This window comes from Canis lupus, chromosome 25, assembly GCF_048164855.1.
Source record: "Canis lupus baileyi chromosome 25, mCanLup2.hap1, whole genome shotgun sequence".
Taxonomy (NCBI): domain Eukaryota; kingdom Metazoa; phylum Chordata; class Mammalia; order Carnivora; family Canidae; genus Canis; species Canis lupus.
The window spans coordinates 5,793,621-5,815,287 of NC_132862.1; the positions used below are offsets into that span (position 1 = coordinate 5,793,621).

Genomic DNA, 21,667 nt, shown 5'->3' on the forward strand with positions numbered 1-21,667 from the left:
CCTCTTGGGGTTTGGGCCTGCTATTTATTTATTTATTTATTTATTAGATTTTTATTTATTTACCTCTTGGGGTTTGGGCCTATTTATTTATTTATTAGATTTTTATTTATTTACTCATGAGAGACACAGAGGGAGAAGCAGGCTCCCTCCGGGGAGCCCCATGCAGGACTCGATCCCGGGACCCCGGGGTCACAACCTGAGCTAAAGGCAGATGCTCAACCCCGGAGCCACCCAGGTTCCCCGGGGTTGGGCCGCCTTTTAAATGAAAATAGTATATTTAAGAGTAAACAGTGTGTCTGGAGCATGGGAATCCGTAAATCAATACTATTAATTAAATTTGCATTCCGTTATGTGGTATCACTATGGCGAAGCACAGGCAATTCTTTTCAAAGCTCTAGATAATGCTGCAAAGCGCCTTCGCAAAGTTTACACCGCTACCAAGAACCGAAGAGCTTTCTACCTGCTTTCTCTTACGATATATACGGTAGGGCCACTCTCTTTGATTACTCTGTCCAGTTTTGGACAATCTCACCTGTTCCCTCTGTCAAGCTCGCTATCCTCCCCCATTTTACGTCGCCACCTCCGTCACAAACGAAGTTCTCCGAGGAACCGCCGAGGGGCGCGTGGGCGGGCGCCTCCTCCCGCCACAACAGTTGCCTGGCCACCTCGTCCACCACGCGACGACTCAGCGCAGCTCTCGCGGGAGGAGACGCGGTTTCCAACGAGACCTTCTAACCCCACCCAACCCTCTAAGGGTCACGTGACTGGCGCCTGCGTCCTCGACTCGAGGTCTTTCCTGGTCTCCTACTGGCTGTTAACTCGGCTACAGGCCGTCGCGAGGCCCATTCCGGAAGTAGCCCCTTTATCTAGCATTCTTTTGCGGAAGCCTGTTACAACCCAGCCGGCCACCTTTCAGCGGAAGTTCGTCACGTCGCAGTTGCCCCCGCACAGCGGATGTGTGTCGCCGCTTAGGTGACGCTGGGAAGTGCTTGCAGCCTCCGCCGCTGCCTTCTGGTTGAAGCACTATGGAGGGAGAGAGGAAGAACAACAACAAACGGTGGTATTTTAGTCGAGAACAGCTGGAAAATAGCCCATCCCGTCGTTTTGGCCTGGACCCAGATAAAGAACTTTCTTATCGCCAGCAGGCGGCCAATCTGCTCCAGGACATGGGACAACGTCTTAACGTGTATCCTTGCGGCCTAGGCCTCGGCCTTGGAGTCAGACCCGCCTTGCTCGGGCGTCCGGGCTCCAGGCTCTGTCAGAGACGGTAGAGGAAAGAGGGGGGACGGGGGCTGAATGTCTGGGTGGAGGAGCCCACGGTGGGGCGGGCTGAAAGTCAGTGTTTGCGCCCGGGAAGCGAGGCGGAGTTAATTTCCCGCTCGCTCACCAGGGCCACCAGCCTTGCTGGGAACTCGTATCCTTCGCAGCTTTGTATTTGAACCAGCCCTTCGTAGTTTCCTTTCGTTGTGTTCTGTTCTCTTAGTCTGGTGACTTAAGAGATTCTACTTTCCCGCTATGCCCTAGGGGTTTGGAGGAGGTTTCGCTGTGGATGGCCGCCTCTTGAACTTTAGTGTGTAAAGAGAGTTTGAGAAATTCAAGACCTGGAAAGTCTTCGAAAGACAGAGGGTGGCCCAGAACTAACGCCCCAGCTTTGATTCAAAATCCGTTCCTTCCGCTTAGGAACTGTTTAAGAAACCTGTCGAATTCTTGGTTTTCTCGTCTGTAAAATGGAGTCCTGCCCCCTTGCATCTAGTTTTTAATGCCTAACAAAATGTGTGGCACACGTGTTCAAACGGTAGTTATTGTTAAAGTTTTAGAATTTCAGAGGAAGGAAGGATGTCAGTTTCTATTTGTAAGGATATAGACCCAGGGATCTAATGTTTTAAAAGACCATTTACAGAATGTGGAGTTTTTAATTTACTCAGTTCTAATGTGTATTTGTTTTTTTTTAATATTCCAAAGATCAAGTTATTAATTTATTTTTAAAGATTTTATTTATTTATTCATGAGACACACACACAGAGGCAGAGACACAGGCAGAGGGAGAAGCAGGCTCCATGCAGGGAGCCCGATGCGGGACTCGATCCCGGGTCCCCAGGATCACACCCCGGGCCGAAGGCGGCGCTAAACCGCTGAGCCACCCCGGGCTGCCCAAGATCAAGTAATTTAGTGATTTTTTTTCCCCCCTCAAGTATTTTTGTCAGAAAATATACTCATTTCCTAGCAGAGAAAGCTTACGTAGTTATAAACTTCTTTGCGCTCGGGAAGTGGGGAATTATTTCTGAGTGCAGCTTCTGTTTAAGTGTGTCGCTGGCTGTAATGTTTGTTGTGTCTTAAAGTGTTTGCTCGCTTCAAAAGAAGTGTTCTCTTTATTGTGGATATCCAGTTTGTTTCCTAAGCATCCGGTTAGTACTGAGTTGAGCTTTTGTTTGAAATTGTTTCAGTATGTCTAGCCCTTTTTTCTGTGTGTGTTATTAAGGTTGTTGACATCTTGGGACCACGGCCTCTTCTGATAACCCGCGTTCTCTTCTGAGGTTTTTAGAAGTAAGACATTTAAAATTTTTTCTTGTTAGTGAATGAGTATATCAAATCTTTCCGCAGTGTTCCTGTTCCCAGGGATCACCGAATGGGAAGGCTTAGTCTCCACAGACAAGTGGGACTGAAAAAGCTCATTTCTGGACCTTAGAAAGTGAGGATATAGTGGAGACATACCTAGGAGCTGGATTAGGGAGGGCATTGTAAGTCATGTGAAGAGATACCCTGAGCTAATGGATCACCACTGCAGGACTTTCAGGAGGCAAATGACAGGTTTAGGTCTACATAATTTTCTTATATTCCTTGATCCACACGTGTTAAGAAGCTTGCTTATCAATTCAGATTTACATATTGAAAACTGGTTGTGTGTAGGGCATTATATTGTGTCAATTGGTGTTTAATAATTGATGAAAGAAAACAGATTTGCTCTTTAATTTGGAAAATTAAGTATGATTTTCATTTAGAAGCACATACTGGGGCAGCCCGGGTGGCTCGGCGGTTTAGCGCCGCCTTCAGCCCAGGGCCTGATCCTGGAGACCCCGGATCGAGTCCTACGTCGGGCTGGAGTCCAACGTCGGGCTCCTTGCATGGAGCCTGCTTCTCCCTTTGCCTGTGTCTCTGCCCACCCCCCCCCCCCCCCGTCTCATGAATAAATAAATAAAATCTTAAAAAACAAAAAAAGGAAGCACATACTATGTTTGTCTTGCTTGGTCCTTTTGGGAGGATAGGGAGGTTATATATTTGGGGGTTGTACTGCTGTCTGTTTTGGAGCCTTAACTTTAGGATTTTAGCTCACAATTGACTATCAACACTGCTATAGTATACATGCATCGATTCTACATGATTCAGTCCTTTACACAGTTCCATCGAAACGTAAGTATTTTTTTGTATGGTATAATCTTTTTGTAATCAATTGCAACAACTTGTGTGTGTGTGGGGGTGGGGTGGTGAGGGTGGAGTTGATCTTTGTTGCTGAACTGGGATTTGAAGTTTAGAATTTAGGATTGATCACTTTCATTATGTGTCACACTGGATCCAGTTTTCCTGTAAACTGTCCAGGCAGTTATTTAGTAGATTTAGTACATCCTTAGAATAGATGGCTTCTCTGATAAAGAAATAGATTGTTGAACGCTTAAACTTGGCGTTTTCGGGTTGGGAGAGGAGCATTAAAGGGGAAATATTGCTTAATTTAAGTGTAGTTTTTGAAGTGGTAAATAATAAAATAGCCAGAGGAAGACAAGTGAATGTAAGTGATTTAGATTTTCTAAAAGCCTTTGATATAATTGCAATCAATGGTTGGAGAGGGAAGGCACATTATGTGATGACTGGGAGGTGACTTTTAAGATAGGAAAAAGAAAATAATAGTAATAAAGGGATTTTTCTTTTCTGGACAGAATTGTAAATAGTGCTATTTTCAGTTTTGATACCTGAAATGGTCCTATTTAACATTATTATAAATGACTTGGAAGCAAGTGCATAGTGATATCCCAGTTGCAGGTAAGATTTATTTATTTAATAAAATGACAAGGTAATAGGACTAAGCCTGATGAATACTTCATATGGGTTTGTGAGTGAAATTTTTTTTTTTTTTTAAGAGAAAGGTTATGTTTTGAGGAAAAGTGTTTAAGACTTCCCTCTAGGATGATAGACTTTGAGCTCTTTTTTGTTTTTTTTTTTGTTTTTTCTTTTTTTGTTTTGCTTTTTTTTTTTTTTAGACTTTGAGCTCTTTTTTTAATGCCATGGAAAGAGAATCTATGAAGCTAGATATTGCTCTTATAATGTAAGGAATTGGTGTATTTACTGTTGGGAATAACTGCATAGGAAACCATTTGCATCTGTGGATTAAGTATTCCCACTTATTACTGATTATCCAGTCAGCTTGCCTTTCTCTTACCAGTAGACCTCTTACCTCCAGCCATGTTCTACCTCTGATTGCAAGAGCAATTTTATTAAGATAGAAAAAAGCATTTAATGAGGCTATCTGATAGTTCTAGAATAGAAGGTAGTAGATAAAGAATGAAATTCGAAGAGGAAGTCCATAATCATCTTGCCAGTTCTGAATGTCTTCTACGTCTTACCTTTTATTATTGTAAAGATTTGAAATCCAGGATGTAATACATCTCAAATCAACTTGTCCACTTTATGCATGTATATAGTATATATTTCTATTTTTATCTTTTAAATTATATTTTTCCTTATTTCCTGTGTTTTAAGCTTAGCAAGGGCAGAGACTCACTTTTCTGTGTATCCTCCAAAGCACCGTCAGTAAACTTGAATGAATGAACGATCTAGTAATTATTTAATATGGAGAGATTCTAGTGGATAACATGACCTTTGCCAAAATCCAATGACTTTTTAATTTTGAGACTGTTGATCTCTCTAGAGAATCAATTTTAGGCATCTGGAATTAACAGATCAGAAGCATCACCTTTTAATATCTTAATTTTAAGAGTTAACTTATGATAAATCCAAGTTCAAATTGGAGAATATTTAATACATTGTTGTAGCATTGATATTTATCCTGTCAAGCTCCCATGCATTTTTTCATGTTATTTTTTTCTCATTACAAGGGTAATATGTATGGCAAAAATTAATACAGAAATGTATAATGTAGAAAGTGAAAGCTGTTCTGTAATCCTACCCTTCAGAGGTAACTATTAATAAATGTTTTTTTCATATAGTTCCTTGGACATTTTTGTGTGCATATACTAGTATTTATGTATTTCTAATAAAAAATTTCTTCTTACCATACTACTGTTATGTGAGTTGCCTTTATCAGTTGAATATATATTGGATATCTTGACCTTTGAACAGGGTGGGGTTAGGGGTGCCAACCTTCACATCATTGAAAAACTACATATAACTCTTGACTCCCCAGAAAGTTAACTACTAATAGCCTACTTTGACCAGAAGCCTTACCAATAATCCAACTAACACATATTTTATATATCTATCATATACCATATCCTCACAAAAAAGTATGCTGGAGAAAAAAATATTATGAAAATCATAAGGAAGTGAAAATACAATTGCAGTACTGTACTGTATTTATAGGAAAAATCTGCACATACATGGACTGACACAGTTCAAACCAGTGTTGTTAAAGGGTCAGCTGTATTTTAATTGGCCACATGATTTTTTTTTGTGTAGTTACCATAATTTACTTCACCTATTTCTTTTAGCTACCTATTGGTGCATATTTGAGTTTTTTCTAGTTTAGTAACTATAAATAATGTTACATAAAATTGGTACATATATAATGTATGACTTACATGACCTTTCTAATATAAATTCCTGTAGGTAAAATTACTATGTCCGCAGGGCTGCATTTAAAAAATTTTGTTGTGTCAATTTGCCCTTCTGAAAGATTGTATCAGTATACATTGGTTTGTTGTGTTAATTTGCCCTACTGAAAGATTATATCAGTATACATTGTTTCATTGTGTCAGTTTGCCTTACTGAAAGATTATATCAGCATACATTGTTTCCAGCACTGTAATAAGAGAAAGTCCTCTGCATCCTCACAAATAACATACTCATTACATCAGGAAATATTAAGTTTTAACTAATTGCTGAGCACTTGGGATACAGTGGGGAGCAAGATAGAGGGTGTCCTGAATTATTTTCTTTTTTTTTTTTTTTTTTTTTTTGAATTATTTTCTTAATTTACATTTTTTCAGTTAGTGAAGTTGACCTTATACCTATTATTGGTCATTGTTCTCATGAAATTGAAGAACTGGCTTAAAAATTGACTGTTGATTCTCTTTGCCCCTCTTTTCTGATTTTCTTATGTATACGAGCTCTCATGTATTAGAGCTGTATGTCAAATGTTGTGAATACTTTTCTCATTTTGTTGTATCTCTTTGTTCATAGTGTTTTGGAGCCTAAAAAAGTTTTGCCTTTTAAAATTAAAAAAAATTATTTTTTAAAACTTAAAAGATTTTATTTATTAGAGCGAGAGAGCAAGCACGAGAGAGACAGAGAGCATGAAGCAAGGGGGAAGGGTTGAAGGAGAGAGAGAAGCAGACTCCCCATTGATCAGGGAGCCCAATGTGGGACTTGACCTGAGCCGAAGACAGATGCTTAACTGACTGAGCCACTTAGGTGTCCTAAAATTTTTTTTTGTTGTTGGAGGTTTAACAGTAAAGCATAAAAATTTAAAGTGTGCAACTTGATTACTTTTTGCATTATTATTATCACATGTATATGTAACCATCACTCAGATCAAGATAAGTATATTTCCTACACCCTGGAAGATAAAGAATTTGCCTTTTGATGGAAATAAATTTTATTTCTTTCGTGGACATGATTAAAGGACTGATTTATTTTCACTTAAATTCTGGCATTGCAGTACTCTGAGAAGAAATTTAACCTCGCGAATTGAATTTCTGTATGTACTGTCAAATATTTTCAAATGAGGGAGTGTAAAATTATGGTGAGCAGCCTGGTGTGTGTATTTATGTCATATTTCATACATTATAAAATGTAGGTGTTGTATTTTAATGCCTAACAGATTTGATTGGGTGTATTATATTCTGATTATCCTTAAGGAGTCAAGCTTAGTGGTTAAGAGGATGAGCTCTGGAGTCAGACATGTCTAAGTTTGGATTTTTTTGCACTACTTACTAGTTATATGGCCTGAGTAAGTTACCATAGGCCTAGGTTTTTTCATCTCTTTGGAGTCAGTAATAATAGTGCCTATCTCACAGTGCAGTTAATAAGTTTATTTATTTATTAGAGAGGGAGTGTGAGTGGAGGGAGGGGCAGAGGGAGAGAGAATCTCAGGCAGACTCCCCATTAAGCAGCATGGAGTCCAAAACGGGGCTAGATCCCGAAATGCTGAGATCATGACCTGAGCTTAAATCAAGAGTTGGACACTTAACCAACTGACCCACCTAGGGCACCCCAGTAGTTAATAAGATTTAAATGAATTAATTTACAAAGTGCCTGTACGTAACAAGTAATAGGTAGCATTTTTATTCTTTTAAAATGATGGAGGAAATCTTATATTCTTATCTGGTATAAGAATTCCTCTTAGAAATTGCCTTTGAGGGCAGCCCCCGTGGCGCAGCGGTTTAGCGCCGCCTGCAGCCCAAGGCATGATCTGGAGACCCTGGATCGAGTCCCATGTAAGGCTCTCTGCATGGAGCCTGCTTCTCCCTCTGCCTGTGTCTCTGCCTCTCTCTCTCTCTCTCTCTCTCTCTCTCTCTGCATCTCTATGAATAAATAAATAAAATCTTAAAAAAAAAAAGAAATTGCCTTTGATAGGAAAATGCTGTTGTAAACTGGCTTGGTAAGTGATTCCATAAGGACCAATGAGTATTTACATGGTTGACTGCAAAATTTAGACTGAAATTTATCTTTTGCAGTCTTTCATTTAATGAGTTACTAGCTTGCCTTTTCTTAGCCATTGTTTGTGTATACTGTATTTTAGTTTGTGCCTTTTGAATAAATCTTTAGCTCCTTGAAGGCAAAGTAGTAGGCTTAAAATCTTAGTGTTGTCTTTAGCTAGTTCTTTTCCTTTTCTGTTTTTTTCCAATTAATTATAAAATCCTGTTAATTTTTAGAGTGTTAACTTTTTTCTGTATGTAGTTGTCATAAAACTAAAAGAAGACAATAAAGGAGGAAATGATGATATTCCTATTCCTAACTGCAGAGATAATCCTATTGACATTTTAGAATTTTTTTTTCTCCACATGCAAATACATAACACATACATTTAGTGAAGCCGTATTAATTTTCTAAAATCATGCTATGGGTTTCTTTTTTTTCTTTTAAGATTTTATTTATTTATTCATGAGAGGTACAGAGAGAGAGAGAGAGAGGCAGAGACACAGGCAGAGGGAGAAGCAGGCTCCATGCTGGGAACCCCACGTGGGACTCGATCCCGGGTCTCCAGGATCACACCCTGGGCTGAAGGCAGCAGCGCTAAACCACTGAGCCCCCTGGGCTGCCCACCTGTGGGCTTTTTTCCCCTTTATTTCTACTGCTAGTGCCTACTCTAAACTTTATTTCTTAATGCCTGGATTACTAATTTTTTTCTTTTTAAAAATTAACTTTTAATGTGTTTCATTCTTTCCTTTTATTTATTTGAGAAAGTGCATTTATGATTGGGAGGAGGGGCAGAGGGAAAAGCAGACTCCCCACTGAGTCTCTGGACTCCTGGACCATGACCCCAGCCAAAGGCAGATGTTCAACCAAATGAGCCACCCAGGCGCCCCTAGATATTTCTTTCTAAATATTTCTTAAACTTTTTTTTTTTTCTAAAATCTTCACTGTCACTCTCTTGTTAAAGCTCTTTTGTGTTTCACATCCCATTATTTATATCACCTACTCAATTTAGTGTGCATCATGCTCTGATTCCTTACATCTTGTTCATGCCCCATCTTCTGGTTCTGCTTTGCTTATCCTAAGGTCTAGGAATATATATGGAGCTTGCTGCATACAACTGCAATAGATATGAAGGAAGAGAATTGTTACTGTGAATTGGATTTGTGGACAAAAATCTGTTTCAGCAAAGTAGCAGATAGTATCAGGGATACAAATAAATATTAGAATGCTTGTTCTACTCATTAAAGTGAAATAGATATTAAATTGTATAACATTATTTATTATATTTTTTTGACTCCTGGTTCTTGCCATTGCTGTCTTTGATTCACTGAAATATTCTTCTTAAGATTCAGTAGAAATTCTTGGTTTCCCAGGTCATTACCAGGCTACATTTATGTCATATTGCTTTAATCTCTTATATTGTTTAATGACTGAATTTGTTGTTTACTGGTGTGTTGGCTTGAGATTTTTTCCCCCAAAATGCCTTTGTATAACATCTTGAATATAATAAGTTTTGAATTCTCTTTTTTAAGATTTGTGTTCCCCTCAGATATAATTGAGATAATTCACATACAATAAAATTTATCCTTTTAAAGTGTACAACTCACTGGGTTGTTGTTTTTTCTTTTTTTTAAGATTTTATTTATTTTAGAGAGTGAGTGCGTGCTTGAGCAGGTGGAGGAGCAGAGGGGGAGGGGGAAGGAGGGGGAAAGAATATCAAGCCGACTCTGTGCTGAGTGTGGAGCCAGACAAGGGACTCCATCCCATGACCTCGAGATCATGACCTGAGCAGAAACCAAGAGTTGGACGCTTAACTGAATGAGCCATCCAAGCGCCCCAATTCACTGGTTTTTAGTGTATTCATAAGGTTGTGCAACCATTGCCACGATCTAACTCAACAACATTTACATTCTCCCAGAAAGAAACTTAGGCATTAGTGGTCTCTTCCATTTTCATTTTCTTCCAGCCCCTGGCAACTACTAATCTACTTTCATTTTACTCCTTTAAAAAAAAAAAAAAAAAAGTATATAGAGGGTTATGATAGAAACTTAAGAAAGAATCTCATTTTAAATAGCCAACTATTTACATCTAGTAGTTTATCTCAAAGATAGCTTTTAATGAGAGTTCATTGAAGGATTGGTTTTTGGGAGTGGATGTAAATGAATGGGTGGGAGAAGGGAAGACATTTTAAGGAGAAGAAAAGGCATTAACAAGAAGTGAAGTTGAGGCAAGCGAAGAACTTGGTTTGAGACTTAGATTTTTTTAAAGGTCTATCTTGATCTAGGAATAAATAATAAATATGGTTTATTTTCTTTCCTTCCAGTCTGTGGCTCCAGCAGCCTTATTTCTAGCAGCTAAAGTAGAGGAGCAACCAAAAAAATTGGAACATGTCATCAAAGTAGCACATGCTTGTCTCCATCCGCAGGAATCACTTCCTGATACTAGAAGTGAGGTAGGGGATTAATTACACATATCCATTTTTCTTTATTTATTTTGATGATAACTTAGTTTTGTAACTTTGATTTACTGAGGTCTGAATGGGGAGTTAAGCTTTTGGGTTTTGTTTTTTCCTTTACAAAAATGTCAGAAACTTTATGGCAAAAGTTTATTCATTATAGTAAAATTGGAAAATACAGAAAAAGAAGAAAATGTATTACCTAGATATAATTTGGACCACAGTTATGTAAGTGAATCATTATTATTTCTAGCTTCTTTGAATAGCTACACACGTGTGTACCTTGTATGTCTTTTCCACCTATTATATTGCAAATATTTTCCCATTTTCTTTATTTTTTAAGATTTTGTTTATTAGAGAGAGAGCCCACAAGTAGGTTGCAGGACACGGGGACAAACAAACTCCCTGCTGAGCAGGGAGCCCTCACTGAGGCTTGACCCCAGGACCCTGAGATTGTGACCTGAGCCAAAGTCAGATTTTTTTTTTTTTCAAAGTCAGATTTTGATTGAGCCACCCACCCAGGAGCCCCGTGAATAATATTCTTATAAATAAGTTTTTATTATGGACTCTAAAAAGAAAAAGAAAGATCCTGTCATTTTTTTTTTACTTTTAAAGAAATTACAAAAGTTATATATGTTAGTTATAAAGGAACCTGAACATTTAAGAATCGTTTAAAATTAAAACTCCTCTCCCCTCTCCCTAGTAGGATCCTGCTGATTATAATCCCAGTATATGTTCCATCAGACCTTTATCCTAAGCATGTACACATAGGCTTTTTTCCTTCCATCCTTCTTTGACTTTCTTAATGAGGGGAAACTCTGGCTTTGGAAGTCTGTTGTTGGGGAGTGATGAGTTGTGAGAAATTTGGAGATCTGATGTTTTACATGTTTAAACTGTGGATTCCTAAAAAAAAAAAAAAAAAAACAACAAAACTGTGGATTCCTATTACTAAGATTATTTAAGTCTCTTATGATGGATGTGTGCATTATCCTTTAACAAATAGATAAATAAATTCGCATGTTTTGATCATGCTGGAGAAAGCAGTTCTTATCTAATTTGAGAGGGAGAGAAAGCACAGGGAGGGGCAAGGGATGGAATCTCAAGCAGACTCCCTGCTGTGCGTGATTTCCCACAACCCTGAGGTCCTGACCTGAGCTGAAATCACAAGTTGGATGCTTAACTGAGCCATCCAGACACCCCTTTATTTCGATGATAGCCCTTAGTTACGTGAATTGTTTCACATAGCAGTGTCTTGACTTCCTTTGTTTTTCTGTTGTGGGTACAGCAGTAGGTCTTGTTCAAAATTACTGCCTTGGACTTTTATTTTAGGTTTTAGACTAGCAAATGGCATTGGTCCATAGAACTGACCAAATGAAAAAAAAATTTGTTTTAACAAAGTAAAACAAAAAATAATTCTCACTTTTTTCCCTCTAAAGTATATTTATCAAATTTCTCATCTGAATTTTTATTCCTTGTGAGATGGGGAATCTTAGGGTAAGATATTTTCTTCACTATATGGAGAGAAGTACTAGCATAGCTTAAGTTCTTATTGGACTCACTGAAGATCATAAAGTTAGGTGGAAAGGTCACTGCAATGTAGCTCTAACTCCTGCCTTATGTCTCATTCTCTTAGAGTTCTAGACCAGTGCAGTCCCACTAGAAATCACTACAAAGGGACAAAGGGAGTCATGTGTAATTAAAAATTTTTAACTTTCATTGAATTTCATTTAAAATCTTCATTAGAAATAAAATCTTCATTTAAAAGAAGTGAAAGAACTGTTATATTTTATATTATTTATATAACCTCAAATATTGTCATTTTAGCATAAATCGATATTAAAACATTAATGAGGTCATTTACATTATTAGTTTTTAATTAAAAGTCCTCAAAATTTGGTGTATATTCTATTGCACATTTCAATTTAGACTAGCTACATTTTAGGTGCTCAGTAGCCATGTGTGGATAGTGGCTACAGTATTGGCTGGTACAAATCTGAGAGAATTTGTTGGTTTATTCCCTTTTCCTTTGAACTCTTCTAATTCTTAGAAATATAGCATTACCTCAAATGTGAAGGTTTGTCAGGAGTCAAATGTTTGAGGTTGCCTATAGTACTATAGGAAGGGTCTACAAATGTATTTTGATGGTGTTGAAAAAAAAAGTATATATATTTTTAGTTGTCTTTGTCTACATTACATGACTTTAAAACCTAAAATGTCAGTCTTGAAAATGAACCAAATCTCTGGTGCCTTTTCTGTAGCTAATTATGGATAAAGTGTTACTTCAATGTGCCATTTTTTCCTTCTTTTAAGAGGAGAATTTGTGCTAAATAGAGATAAAGATTGTATTTCAGTTCCTAGGCTGCCTGCTAATTCTACATCCCTGCCGTTTGTTGGTTTGGTTTCCCTGGAAGGAGTTGTTTATACTTTATATATTGTGCCTTCTGGGGGAATAATTTATATGTCTTCTCATCTGCAGGCTTACCTGCAACAAGTTCAAGATCTGGTGATACTAGAAAGCATAATTCTGCAGACTTTAGGTAAATTTATTTTTCTTTAAAACATTAAGAAATGTATATAGAGTTATAAATTTGCAAAATAGGAAACAGGAAGAAAATCTCTAGTGAAGGTTCTTGCAAATTATAGAGGTTGTGGAGTACAGAGTTTAACCCTGACCTATACCATAGAGAGAAGGTAGATATAGCTGTCCTTTGGAATAGCAGTTAGCAGGTTTTTTTTTAATTCTAGGATCATGATTTGCTTTGGAAGGTTTGGCACTTTTTAACTTTATGATAAATGCAGACACTAAAAAACTTTTCTCCTTTCATGGATTTTTTATTCTGTTTTTTTATTCTATTTAGATAACAGTATTTATTTTTAAAATTGGTAATCAGTGGTTTGTTTTTTATTAAAGTTCAATTTGCCAACATATAGTATAACAACCCAGTGCTCATCCTGTCAAGTGCCCTTCTTAGTGCTCGTCACCCAGTCGCCCCATCCCCCCACCCACCTCCACTTCCACTACCTCTTGTTCGTTTCCCAGAGTTGGGAGTCTCTCATGTTTTGTCACTCTCTCTAATGTTTTTTAAAGAGGTCACATAGAGTTCTGTTTTTTAGATTATTTATTTGAGAGAAAGAACATGCATGTGTGTGTGCCTATGTGGACGGGAGGGGCAGAGGGAGAGAATTTTCAGACTCTGCCCCAGATGCCTCTCTAATCAGTTTTTAAAACAGCAGAGTGGAGGTGGAGAAATTCAAGCTCCAGCAGTTGAATGGCTGGGAACCCAGATGTTCCATTATTATTTTTATCAGAGACACTACCTTCAAAAGCTTAGCAAATAAGGAAAATAAAAGAGATTTTCCTAGTTCTTTTGGCCTCTTTTTCTCTTCTCTGGGTAAGGGAGGAGTTCGTGAGTTGTGTTGGAAAGTTACTGGTATGGCTATATTTTAATGCATGTCGGTACACACAATTCTTCAAGGCTTATCTTTTTTTTTTTTTTTTTGTAGCATATGTGCTGCCAAAGTGAGCACTAAAAGGTTATTTCAAGTTAATTTCTGTTAATTAGCTTTTTACTTTAAATTATCTTCAAAGTAACTATTTTAGGGGACAATGATATTTTTCTGGTGGAATAAATTTTTATTAATATTTTAATGTGGAAGCCAGTAAGATCTAAGTTGCATAAATCATTTATCCACTTAGAATAATTTTCTGTTTATAGATTATTGGTTCCTCAGGGGTCTTGAGACTGCATTAGCTTTATCATTTAGTTAAAAACATAATTGTCTTTGAAGATAATTTGTGTTAGAGAAGAATATGCTGTATGTGTTGTGTGACCCTCTGAAACAGCAGTGTTGGGAGAGGGCAATGAGGGAGACCTGTGATGATGACTCACATAAAAGAAGTATAAAATGTCTCCAGTATCTTTAGCTTTTTAATTAAAGTGCTTTTTTTTTAGCTTTTTAACTAAAGCTTTTTTTTTTTTTTTTTTTTTTTTTTTAAAGGCTTTGAACTAACAATTGATCACCCACATACACATGTGGTAAAGTGCACTCAATTGGTTCGAGGTAAGGAATCCCAACTTGAAATTGTTTTACCATTTAATAGCCATGATTTATTTACTGTGACAAATATATAACATTGATGCTTTGCCCAGAAGTTAAATTGAAAGGATTTACTGGGCTTAAATCAAAATGATTATTTCTAATTTGGGATTTTTCTGCAGGGTTCTTAAAGTTTTTAGGTGATCTCCAGTTAAAGAAAATTAGTCTCTTGAGAATATTTGTCAGAGTCTGGAGCAGATTTTATAAAGTCAAATGATTAGTATGTAATGACAATTTAAGGATATTTTGGGAGTGGTGATCTTAATGTGATTCTAGGGTTGATTGTCCTAGGCAGCCTTTTATAGGCCACTCAGAGGATCATCTAGAATTTATTTGACTTATTTCCATGATTGACAAAGTCTTGGTAGGACATAGTTTTTATTCTTTTTTTTTTTTTTTTTTTTTAAGATTTTATTTATTTATTCACAGAGAGAGAGAGAGAGAGAGAGAGGCAGAGACACAGGCAGAGGGAGAAGCAGGCTCCATGCAGGGAGCCTGACATGGGACTTGATCCCCGGTCTCCAGGATCACGCCCCAGGCTGAAGGCGGTGCTAAACCCGCGAGCCACCTGGGCTGCCCCATTTTTTAAATTCTATTTTAACCGTAATAACTGTAATTGTATGAAACCTTGTTCCTCTTCTTTAAGTGTTAATATCAATATCTAGACACTGGTGCAATGAAGTTCATTTTAATTTTGTAGATGAAACTGATAATTGGCCTCATTTTATATTTTGCTAATGTGTGCTTCGTCTGTAAATTCCCAATGTTTTCCCAAGTTGTTTATATTTACAAAGCATTAGAAAGTTTATATTGAGCAAGGATAAGGTTAAATAAAGGTGGATATATGCCCATATTGAAAAGACTTAAGTTTTAAGGAAAATTAAAGTTTACTTTATTACTCAGAGCAGTTTTTTGGGGAAGGGTGAATGTGTTTTGTATTTTGTTTTTTCCTTCATTGTGGTATATCAAGTAATTGTTATTTGATGATTTGGGGTCTGAATGACAGGCTATTCAATTTAAAAAAATTTTAAGCACAAATCACTTTTCTCAAATATATCAGGGTCTTCTAGGTTCTGATCTTGCGTCCAAATTAGTTCATCTTTTAGTTCAGTACTTTTCAGTGAACTCTTGCATCAGAATTTCTGGGTTACTTGTTAGAAATGTTTGTGTCCTCCAAACATATCGAGTCACACTGTAAAGAGGATATCTAGGAATTGCATTTTAAGCAAGTACCCCAAATACTTGGTGTGCAGAGTAAAGCTTGAGTCCCTAGGTCTGGAAGCAGCATAGTTATTATAATTAAAAGTTGCTAATTTATCTCTTTGGTAGAATACTAAACATTGGGTGGTCAGGGACCATGTCTGCTTTATTCATTATTATGTTTCTCTACTTGGATATATTAAATGCTCACTAAATAATTGTTGAGAATGAATGGAACTAATAATTTTTCCCTCCCCCCCCCTTTTTTTTTTTAGCAAGCAAGGACTTAGCACAGACTTCTTACTTCATGGCAACTAACAGGTTTATATTTTAATATTTTTCCCCTCTATTTTTGGGATAGGACTTTACTGGGGTTAGAATTTTTACTTTTTGAGGGGTATATATCGGGTCTAGCATTTAGTCAACTAGAACCCAAAGACCCAGGATGGATATTTGATACAGTGTATTACAGACAATTCTCTGGTAAATGTTGATTTTTCTGTACAGTTTTCATATTGTAAATTAAATTTCCATGGGGCTTTTTAATTTGCTAAGGTGATGTAATTATGTAGTACTGATTGTTTGAAAGCCTACTTGATTCTGCATGTCTTACATTGCTTTAAAATATCCAAGAGCATGGGCACCTGGCTGCTCAGTTGGAAGAGCGAGTGGCTCTTGATCTCAGGGTCATGAGTTTGAGTTCCATGTTGGGTGTGGAGATTAGTTAAAAATAAAATCTAAAGAAATAAATAATCCAAGAGCATAATTCTGTAAGTTTAGGTAAACTTGTAGTTGATAGTGACTGAGAATCTAATTTGGAGGATTCTGCAATAATTACGGTATTTATTTATTTTCAAGATTTTATCTACTTATTAGCACAAGCAGAGGGACTGGGTGGGGAGTCCAACACCCAGGTTGATCTCAGGACCCTGAGATCATTACCTGAGCCAAAGTCAGATGCTTAACCAAATGAGCCACCCAGGTGCCCCAATAATTATGGTATTTAAAAGACTTCCGTTTTCTTCCCCCATTGCCAGATAAATGTGCATGTATATGTGTAAAGAGTTATAATATTTTTTCTTCCTTCTAACCTTTTTAAAACAAAAATTATTAATATATGACTTGTATTACCAAATTATTTGCTCAGTCTCATCTCCAATTGATTAATCATGGAAAACCAAAGATATTCCTACTGACTGTCAGGACTAAGAAGTTCATTTTTATACCCTGATAGAAGAAAGTTTTGAAGTAAACCATCAATTAAACACATTCACAATTGAGAGAGTGTTCATTTTTTAATTTTATTTTTATTTTTTATTTAAATTCAATTTAGTTAATATGTACTGTATTATTAGTTTTAGGGGTAGAATTTAGTGATTCATCAGTTGGATATAACATCCAGTGCTTATTACATCAAGTGCCCTTCTAAATGCCCATCACCCAATTTCCCCTCTGTACATTATTTTAAATAGACCAGACCTGTGATTGGCACGAGATAAGATGATTTTAAGACAGTTTAAAGTATTTGATTTAGGGATTATATATCAACCAAAAATATTATAATTTTCCTTAAGTTCTAAGTTATTCTCAGGATAATAGATCCTTATTTTAAAAAACTGAGTACCCTATTTGGTTTGGGTCCTGGTCTTTCGTCAGTGGGTGAGATTGAATGAAATCTAGCCAAAAAAATTCAGAAATGTTACCTGAGCAGGTGGGTTAATGGAAAATCATGTTGAGTGCTGGATCAGAGCACTGGATATTTCTTACCCTTCTTACTCTCCAGTGTTTTAATTTTTTTTTTCTTTTTAAATAATGGAGAGTTTTAACTTTGGGTTCAGAATTGAGAGCTCATGACACTCTCTTGTTTCCTTCCCTCTGATGTCAGCCTGCATTTGACCACATTTAGCCTGCAGTACACACCTCCTGTGGTGGCCTGTGTCTGCATTCATCTGGCTTGCAAGTGGTCCAACTGGGAGATCCCAGTCTCAACTGATGGGAAGCACTGGTGGGAGTATGTTGACGCCACTGTGACCTTGGAACTTTTAGATGGTAAGTTTTAGAGTAAGGGACCTTGGAAAGCACTTGCTCTTCATCTGTCACATATCTGGCCCAAAGTGACTTGATTCAGATGAAAATAGTTAGTTGAGGTTATTCTTGTTTTTTACTTCTGTTTCTCTGAGTTTTTCTTAAATGTTCTATTTCATTTGTAGAACTGACACATGAATTTCTACAGATTCTGGAGAAAACTCCTAACCGGCTCAAACGAATTCGGAATTGGAGGGTAAGAATTATTGCTGTCAGCTTGTGGTACAAAACCAGTTTATTTTTCTTTTAACTGCACAGTAAATATACCAAAATTGGATATGTACCCTGGATTTGGAATTTCCCTTTTTCTTAGTTATGTCATAATCATGACTTCAGCTTCATAGCTTGGATACTGGCCCGGAAGTTAATGGTAATAGGTGATAGCAGGATTTGTTTTGTGTTGTGCAACTCTTGTGATAGTCAGCAACATTGGTTGAGTGTTTTCTATGTAGAGACTGTTAGGGGAAAAAATGTAACTTCTCTGAGTCCTAAAGTGTTGGATTCTGGTAGAAGAAAGGTAGAGTTACAAGGTTAGAGCTGGTATCATTCTGTCTTTGACATTACTTGCTTTTAAATGGATTGTAGAATTTTGTTTTTATAGATGGAAGGCAAAAGTTGTATTTCAAATATTTTTCAAAACTTATAATGAGATCATTCTTTTTTTTCCTTGGCATCAGATAGAAAGTTTGTTTAAAAATATTCCTGCCAAAAAAAAAAAAATTCCTGCAGGGCAGCCCCTGTGGTAGTACAGCGGTTTAGCGCCGCCTGCAGCCTGGGGTGTGATCCTGGAGACCCAGGATCGAGTCCCATGTCAGGCTTCCTGTATGGAGCCTGCTTCTCCCTCTGCCTGTGTCTCTGCCTCTCTCTCTCTGTGTCTCTATGAATAAATAAACAAAATCTTAAAAAAATAAAAAGATAAAAATATTCCTGCAATCTCAGAAATTCAGATTGATAAATTTAATCTCATTCTCCCGAGTTTGTGAGTTGTAGAAAATGAGTTTACCTAGATTTTAAAGAATTGACAGTACATAGGTCATCACTGTGGTCATATGACACTTCACCAAAATTTCTGAAATTTGCTTTTGGACTAACTGCTGTCATAAGTCATAAGACATGGATAAATTTTAGATATGCACAAATTATTTTTTTAGTTGGCTTGTAGCATTGGTATAGATTACTATAACTTTTTGGTGGTGTGATAGAATACTTAATATAAGATTTATCCTTTTAGCCAATTTTTTAGTATACAGTACTGTGTTGTTAACTATAGGCATTATACAGTAGGTCTCCAGGACTTATCTTGTAACTGACTTTGTATCCTTTGACTAACAGGTTCTTGTTTTTCCCTACTCTCCAGTCCTCTATTTTACTCTGTCTGAATGAATTTAATTCTCTTAGGTTCTTCATATAAGTGAGATCATATTTTGTCTTTCTGTGTCCGGCTTATTTCACAGCAAAAGGCCTTCATTCATGTTGTGGCAAGTGGCAGGATTTCCATCCTTTTCTTTTTTTTTTTTTTTTTAATTATGGTAAAATGCATATAGCATAAAGATACCATCTTAACCATTTTTAAATGTATATTTTAGTAGTATTAAATATATTCATATTGTTTAACCGTTATTACCGTTCATCTCCATAATACATTTCATCTTGTTTTTGCTGAGTTCTGAGTTCAGTGTGGGGCTTGATCCCATAACCCTGAGATCATGACCCAAGAGCTGACACCAAGAATTGGATGCTTAGTCAACTGTGCCACCCACGTGCCTCTCATTTCATCTTGTAAAATTGAAACTATACCCATTATTATAAGTCCCCACTCTCCCTCCCTCTCAACCCTTGGCAACCACAATTATACTTTCTATCTTTATGATTTTACTACTTTTAAGTACTTCATATAAGTGGAATCATAAAGTATTTGTCTTTTTGTGGCGTATTTCACTTAGCATAAAGTCCTAAAGTTTCATCCATGTTGTAGCATATTGTAGAATTTTATTTATTTTATTTTATTTATTTATTTATTTTAAAGATTTTATTTATTTATTCATGAGAGACACAGAGAGAGAGGCAGAGACACAGGCAGAGGGAGAAGCAGGCTCCATGCAGGGAGCCCCACGTGGGACTCGATCCCGGGTCTCCAGGATCACACCCCAGGCTGAAGGCGGCACTAAACCACTGAGCCACCCGGGCTGCCCCGAATTTTGTTTATTTTAAAAGCTGAGTGATACTCCATTGTATGTACCTAACACATTTTGCCTATCCATTCATCTGTTAATGAACAATTAGGTTGCTTCCATATTTTAGCTGCTGTGAACATGGGTGTATAAGTATCTCTTTAAGACCTTGCTTTTTATTCTGGTTATATATCCAGAATTGGAATTGCTGGATTATATGGTAGTTCTGTTTTTAATATTAACTTTTGAAGTGGTTTTAAAACTTTTTAACTAGAAAAATAAAACAAATTTTTGAAGTCCAGATTGTTCATTTTTTCTTTTGTTACCTATACCATTGATATCATATCCAGAAATTAATTCCTTTTGTTACCTGTATCATTGATTTCATATCCACTGTTAGGAAGCTTTTGTCCTCTTCTAAGAGTTTTATTAAGCCCTTTATCCATTTTTGAGTTAATTTTGTATATAGTACTAGATAAGGGTCCAACTTCATTCTTTTGTATGTGGATATCCAGTTTTCCCAGCACCATTTATTGAAAAGATTATCCTTTCCCTGTTGAATGTTTGGCATCTTTGGTGAAAATCATTTGACCATGTATGCAAGGGCTTATTTCTGAGTTTTCTCTTCTGTTTCATTCATCTGTATGTCTTTATGCCAGTACCACACTTTACAGTGATTATTTTAGCTTTGCAGTAAGTGTTAAAATCAGGAAGTATAAATTCTCCAGTTTTGTTTTTCATTTTCACTTTGATTTGGCTATTTGTGGTCCTCTGAGATCCCATATGAATTTTAGGGTGGCCTTTTCTATTTCTGCAAAAAACATCATTGGGATTTTGATAGGGACTGCATTGATTTTGTAGAAGCTTAGGGTAATAATATTCACATTTCAACAATTTTAAGCCTTTGAATCTAGAACATAAATTTTCCATTTAGGTCTTTTTTTTTTTTTAAGATTTTATTTATTTATTCATGAGAGATACAGAGAGAGGGAGGCAGAGACACAAGTAGAGGGAGAAGCAGGCTCCATGTAAGGATCCTGGGAATCCGGGATCACGCCCTGAGCCAAAGGCAGATGCCCAACTGCTAAGCCACCCAGGCGTCCCTCCATTTAGATCTTATGTAATTTCTTTTAGCAATGTTTTGCAGTTTTAATTGTACAAGTCTTTCACCTCCGTGGTTAATTTATAAGGTTTGGTGGTTTTTTTTTTAATACTGTTGTAAATAGGATAGTTTTCATAATTTACTTCATAGATTGTTCATGTATAGAAATGCAGCTGAATTTTATGTGTTGACTTTATATCCTGTTACTTTGTTGAATTCATGTATTAATTCTAACTTTTTGTGTATGTAGACATTTCTATATAAGGTTATATCATCTGCAGACAAATATTTTACTTATTTGCCAATTCTTTTCTTTTCTTTTCTTTTCTTTTTTTCTTTTTTTGAGAGAGAGAGGGAGGGAAAACATGTGAGTGGGGAGGGGCAGAGGGAGAGAGAGAGAGAGAATCTTAAGCAGACTCCATGCTCAACACTGAGCCCAGTGTGGGGCTCCATCTCACAACTCTGACATCATGACCTGAGTAAAAATCAAGAGTCAGATGCTTAACTGACTGAGTCACCTGGGTGTCCCTGAATGCTTTTTGTTGCCTGGTTGTTCTGATGTGAAGTGAAAGGGGGCATCCTTCTCTTGTTTTAGATCTTAGCAGAAAACCTTTTCAGTTTTTCACTGTTGAGTGTGATATTTGCTATGAGTGTTTCATATATGGGTTTTATTATGTTGAGGTAGTTTCC

General features: G+C 36.8%; 1 protein-coding gene across 2 annotated transcripts in view; it reads left to right on the forward strand.

Annotated features, from left to right (window-relative positions):
• The first annotated feature begins 892 nt into the window (after positions 1–892).
• Positions 893–21,667, forward strand: part of CCNT1 (cyclin T1) — a 28,557-nt gene continuing 7,782 nt past the window's right edge. For both annotated transcript variants that reach the window (XM_072798109.1, XM_072798108.1), the window contains exons 1-8: positions 893–1,186; positions 3,327–3,408; positions 10,190–10,318; positions 12,798–12,858; positions 14,321–14,383; positions 15,895–15,940; positions 17,505–17,668; positions 17,830–17,900. In XM_072798109.1, the coding sequence (XP_072654210.1) occupies positions 1,026–1,186; positions 3,327–3,408; positions 10,190–10,318; positions 12,798–12,858; positions 14,321–14,383; positions 15,895–15,940; positions 17,505–17,668; positions 17,830–17,900 (777 nt within the window). In that variant the 5' untranslated portion in view covers positions 893–1,025. The remainder of the gene's footprint in view (positions 1,187–3,326; positions 3,409–10,189; positions 10,319–12,797; positions 12,859–14,320; positions 14,384–15,894; positions 15,941–17,504; positions 17,669–17,829; positions 17,901–21,667) is intronic.